The 5,959-nt window shown below is 32.5% G+C and overlaps 1 protein-coding gene across 4 annotated transcripts; it reads left to right on the forward strand.

The window, feature by feature from the left end:
* Nucleotides 1-278: 278 nt before the first annotated feature.
* Nucleotides 279-5,040, forward strand: LOC133300263 (hypersensitive-induced response protein 1-like). Of its 4 annotated transcripts, none has more exons than XM_061499779.1 (6): nt 279-425; nt 2,135-2,332; nt 3,298-3,418; nt 3,621-3,712; nt 3,833-3,929; nt 4,388-5,039. In XM_061499779.1, exons 2-6 carry the CDS (start codon nt 2,144-2,146, stop codon nt 4,747-4,749), a joined length of 861 nt encoding a protein of 286 aa, XP_061355763.1. In that variant the 5' UTR covers nt 279-425; nt 2,135-2,143; the 3' UTR covers nt 4,750-5,039. The 4 variants fall into 4 exon arrangements, with proteins under 4 accessions (XP_061355763.1, XP_061355772.1, XP_061355784.1 ...); XM_061499788.1 differs by having other exon boundaries at nt 306-425; nt 2,130-2,332; nt 4,388-5,040; XM_061499800.1 differs by lacking the exon at nt 279-425 and adding an exon at nt 1,584-1,864 and having other exon boundaries at nt 2,130-2,332; nt 4,388-5,040.
* Nucleotides 5,041-5,959: the final 919 nt, after the last annotated feature.

Below are 5,959 nucleotides of genomic sequence, written 5' to 3' on the forward strand. Positions count from 1 at the left end.
TCATATAGAATGAGAGTAGTATGTTTTTAAAATTTATATATCAGTAGTGAGGCTAAAGAGCTAACAATCTAGATATGTTTAAGGCCCAAATTCAAGACCGGAAATGGATTCTCTTGTATAAAAAAGTAAAAATATGAATATATTATTTGATCATAATTATTTATTTATTATGAGATAAGTGAAAAAATATATAATTTTTAAATAAATAATTATAATTAAACAATATAATTATATGATCAATTTTTTTTCAGGTGAGAAGATCCAATGTAAATAGAAGCTAAACACCTTTATGTATATTTGTGGTTCACCCGAACCGAACTAACACCACTCTTTCGTAATAAATACTACTGTTTACTTCGCAGGTTGTATCTCCTTTGATTAAGATAAAGTTTCAAAATCCCTGTACTTGTGTCTCTCGCTAAAAGGTGCATTTCTCTCTTACAACAACTCTTCTATTTATCATTTGTGCTTCTCGGGAAATGAAACACTTTCACTATTTCTGTTTGTTACGATCTTGAATTGTGTGTCTGTCTTTCATTTCTTTCTCTCTTTTTTTTTTTCTTTTTTTCTTTTATATTTTGTAGGAGTTCTGTTCACTTTTGTGCTCGGTTTCTGAGTTCAACTCAAAATCGTTTTTTGTTTTCTTCTGTGGGTTTGTTTTTTCTTTTTTCTTTTTTTTTTTTTTAATTTGGTTCCCTTTTTGGCTTCGTGGATGTTAAGGTTTGGTTGACACTTCGTGTTTCTGAGTTTTAGGGTCATGTGTTTATCTTTCTGAGCGCTTTGTTTTGCATAGTTCTCAATTTCGGGTTTGCGCTTTTCCATTCTTTGGGTATCTTGAGATCTACCAGACCAACAATTCACGTGAATGAATTTTTTTATTATTTTTTTATTTTTTATATAATGGATAATCTCAGTTGTAAAATTTTACTCTAGTATTGTAATTAATTAATTAATTTTTTATTCATATAGAATATTGTTATTTTTCAGTTTTATTGCTTCTCCTTATGTGAAACAAGTCACCTACTATCATGAATGCTTGAAAATAAAAAACCTGTTGTTGCTTGTATTTGATATTGTTATTGTTATTCTCTTTTGGTTTAATATTTCTTCTTCAGTATTCCCAACCCCATCTCATATTTTGGTTTTTTTCCTGTGATTCTTCATTTTTCTTGATTTTTCCTAATCGTTTCATTTCAAAAAAATTAGTACATTTGTCAATGACACATATGTTAGAATCTATGGCAACACCAAGAGTAAATATAAATTTCACTACAAAGAAAAGAAAGTGGAGCGAAGATATAACCCGGTACATCGAGGATCTGATATTATGTAAAAAAATCAATTCAACGCAAAATCTATTGGGTGAAGTTACATTAATAGTTTTATATATCTCAACATCTTACTTAAAAACAAAATTAAATTCAAATATTTATATATAATAAGAAAAATAATTTTTAAATCTCTGCTAAATTTTCGTTAACAATTTTAAATATAAAAACATAAATCATAATAAATACTACTCGTACTTTCCTTATATTTATATATTTATTTCTACTGTTTATTTCGCATACTGATTTATTTAACCTCTCTCAGCATTTTATATCTTCATTATTTATTATGCATATAGTTTATTGAAAGGAAAAAAAAAAAAAAACACACGTATTTTTATGTATTATTACTCAAAAAGGAATCTAAACATAATTTCCGATTAATCCAACGGCTCATACTTGTCCCAATCCTCTTCTTCGTTCCCCTTCTTCTCATTGTGAATAAACGACAGCGTTTTGGTGCTTAATTTTCCACTTCTCCCTCGTCGCTGGCTCCGTCGTCTCCTCAGCCTTCAGCCTCCGCGAGAACGAATCAGGTTAGCTTCAACGAGGGTTCTCCTTTTCGCGGTTTGTCGATCCCACAAAACCGAATACGTTGGTGATTAAATGCTAGTAACTAAAAGTTGTTATAACTAAAAGTTGTTACAGTAACTGAACTACTAGAAACAGTTATAACTAAATGCTATATTTGAGACGTATATATTTTGGGAAGTTAAAAGAGATTGGTGGAGGCAGAATGCTAAATTTTCATTTTTTTTCAATTTGTGATATAGTTTTGATGAATGAGTAGTGTTATTGTAGTGCAGAATTGAAGGATGGGTCAAGCATTAGGTTGCTATCAAGTGGATCAGTCAAATGTGGCTATAAAGGAGCAATTTGGAAAATTTGTTGATGTTCTAGAACCTGGATGTCATTGCTTGCCTTGGTGTTTTGGGTACCAGATTGCTGGTGGGTTATCACTGCGTGTGCAGCAACTTGATGTTCGATGTGAGACCAAAACCAAGGTCTCAGCTTCTTCCTTTCCTCTACCTATCTCTGTTTCATTGTGTGATGTTATTTAGTTTGTTTGGCTCTTACCTGAAATCATAAATTTTGCTGATATGATTTCTAAGTTCTTGATTTCAAAATTGTGAAAAATAAAATTAGCCAATTTATACTTTGTTGACAAAAATAACAATTTTCCAACAAGATTTAGCAGTGTATTTCTAATTTGTTATGTGAGCGCGAGCCTTGGAGCTGCCCTAAGGTTTCTCCTTGTGACCAGAAGCTCACATGTTTAAGTTTGGGAAACAGATAAGGATGCGTCAATCATCCTCGCTCTTACCTTCGCAAGTTGAGGAGCCTTGTGCGCTGGAGTTTACCTTTTTGATCGAAAGTATAAAGAATCACTTCAACCAAAAACCTTAAGGCATTGAGTGATAGCCTTTTTTTAATGGTTTACATTATTCTTTAACACACCCTCTAACGTAAGAACCCTTTGGGATTTAAAGGTGGATATTGCATAGGCCCAATTTTTATTTGATTTTGTCTTATGCTTATTTAATTCCACAAGTGGGGGTGGTGAGAATCGAACTAGTCACCTTATGGTCACTGAAGCTCTGATACCATATAAAGAATCACTTCAACCAAAAACCTTAAGGCGTTGGGTGATAGCCTTTTTAATGGTTTACATTATTCTTTAACGAATTTTGTGGATGATATATTGTTAGGGGTTATCATTGGTCTATGTAATTTGAGGTAGAATTTGGATGCTCTTCTTCTTTTCCTGATCTGTTCCTTTTTCTCTTGATCAATTTGTTTCTTTGAATTTATTCTTCAGGAAATTTCCTTTTATGCTTCCACTATATCATATTTACTTCAAGATTTGGAAAAGATATTGTAAAATCATTTCATTCTAATTGTGGATGGATATTTCCTATGTGATTTATTATGATCCCTTGTTAGAGTTTGACTATCATTATCTTGTTAGGATAATGTCTTTGTCACTGTGGTTGCGTCTGTGCAATACCGTGCTGTGGCTGAGAAAGCATCTGATGCCTTCTATAGGCTCACCAACACAAGGGAACAGATCCAATCATATGTTTTTGATGGTATGTTGAGTTACTTTTCTGCTTCCTTCTATTAATGAAATGCTATATACCTGCAATTATCGCGTTCACATGGATTAATCCACTTGCTCCATTCATGATGTCATTTGTTAAGCATTTTACTTTTTGGGTGTTGTATTATAACATAATTGATTATTGTGTGGCTTGCTTCTTTAAAAGCTGCTAATAGTTTGCATTTTTTCAGTTATCAGGGCCAGTGTGCCAAAGTTGGAATTGGATTCTGTCTTTGAGCAGAAGAATGATATAGCAAAGATTGTTGAAGAGGAGCTTGAGAAGGTGTTTATTCTATTCTACAATCACTTCTGTTTTTTTCTTTTCTTTAGTTTGGACAAAATATTACCTCAGTAGATCGTTAATCATTCTTATTAACAAGTTAATTCAACCTTAATGTTTTAGGCCATGTCAAATTATGGCTTTGAGATAGTCCAGACCCTCATTGTTGATATAGAGCCTGATGTTAATGTCAAGAGAGCAATGAACGAGATCAATGCAGGTAATATGTTCTAGTTCCTCAAGGAAAAACATTTTACTGTATATTTGTGAATATATATACATGGCAATTTCCTGTATTAAATTACTCCTTAACTTGCATAGTGTGCATGTTTATGTTATGCTTCTTTGTTTTTGGGTTGGTTTTGAATGGAAAAGATGCTTTTGTACATAAGCATGTTAAAAGCATCTTTGCAATATGATTTGGTTAGTAGCTTTAAGCATGTAACTTCAGTTTTCAGGCAACAAAAAAAAGAAAAAAAAAAAGAATCACAGTTTCTCTGATAAAATAAATTAGGATTCATAATTTTTTTCTACTTTTGTCACTGTTGTAATCTATGTTGTGGTATTGCATTGGGACAAACTTCAACATGTTCTTATAGGCCTTTCTTGGGTGTATATTTTGATTTCATCATTGTGATTATGGTTATATCCTAATCCTTTTCACAATTTTACCAACAGCTGCTAGAATGAGGTTGGCTGCAAACGAGAAGGCTGAAGCTGAAAAAATACTGCAGATAAAGAAAGCTGAGGGAGAAGCAGAGTCCAAGTATCTGTCGGGACTCGGTATAGCTCGCCAACGTCAGGCCATTGTGGATGGGCTGAGAGACAGTGTGCTTGCATTCTCTGAGAATGTACCTGGGACATCAGCTAAAGATGTCATGGACATGGTGCTGGTGACTCAATACTTTGACACTATGAAGGAGATTGGAGCGTCTTCAAAGTCCTCATCTGTGTTCATACCACATGGCCCTGGTGCAGTGAAGGACATAGCTGTTCAGATCCGGGATGGTCTCCTTCAGGCCAATGCTTCACACATATAAATTCAGTTTTCCTGGAGCTGTATATAACAAATAGTGTGTGCATGTCAGGTTTTGCTATTTTCTGTTGAATTGTTGATTATGGATCAGGGAAATGCTTCTTTCTGTTTGAATGCTGTGTGTTTTTACTCTTCTTATATTGAAGAGATGAATAGCAATATATCTAGTTTTATATCCCAGGTGCCAATGTATAATTGTGAAATGCTAGCTTCAAATTTCTTGCATTTATTACTCTGCACTATACAGGTTTATGAGTTTTAGGGTTCACCCTTGACCTCATGTTGAACTCAAAATGGAGACAGGTACAGTTATTCGTTGTAAATGCAACTGCTTTCATTGCAATTTGCATGTAAATGGGACTGCAAAAGTGTGTTCAGTGTCCTTCAGAATATTTGTGAAAAGGAAGAGTCATGCAATTGCTGAAGCTAAGTTTGGATGCTTTTAATTGTAAAAAATTACTCAAGATAGAAGAAAATTATGAAGTTTCTTATGAAAATATTCAAATCTAATATATATACCGTGACCTACCCTTTAACTTTTTTTCTTCTTAAAGGAAAAAGTTGATCAGGGAAGCCTAATCTTCCCAGCTGAGTCACGTAAGCTCTTCTCAAGATAATGGATCCATATGTTTACCTCCGGGGATTATAAGTTGTTTACCACTTACCTTAGTACCTTGGGTCTTTAACTTTTGATTATATTTGTGTATAAAAAGTCATAATTCAGTTTTAAATATGTGACAAAAAAGGAGTTAGATAAGCATTTAATTTCTCGGGTAAGTGTTCCTTTTAATATTGGAAGGATATATTATATATGTATACAGCATTTATCATAGAATTCAGATTGCCCCTTTTTTCATTTTATAAATTTTTCTACCACACAAACTTCAAATTGTTCCTTTTTTTTTTTTTTTTTGGTAAAGAAAATTGCTCCTTTAATAATAATTAAATGTTAACAGTTTACTTTTTATTTTTTTTATAATAAAAAAAACTAAATTGACGTCACTGTGAGAATTGATTTAATTGTACAAATTGAGATTAAATGAATAATTTTTGTATAAATGTTTCATATTGAATCAAGAGAATAGAATACTAGGATGTTATATACCAACTCATAAGAAAACAAAGGCAACGTAGATAAAGAATCAAGAACGATGTAAAGAGAAAACATCAGGGTTCTTTTGGTTGGTGCACAAGAATGATGATTAATATAGTTT

Source organism: Gastrolobium bilobum, unplaced genomic scaffold, assembly GCF_033153095.1.
Source record: "Gastrolobium bilobum isolate Gb01-03AN ecotype WA unplaced genomic scaffold, APGP_CSIRO_Gbil_v1 utg10548, whole genome shotgun sequence".
In the NCBI taxonomy this organism is placed as follows: Eukaryota; Viridiplantae; Streptophyta; class Magnoliopsida; order Fabales; family Fabaceae; genus Gastrolobium; species Gastrolobium bilobum.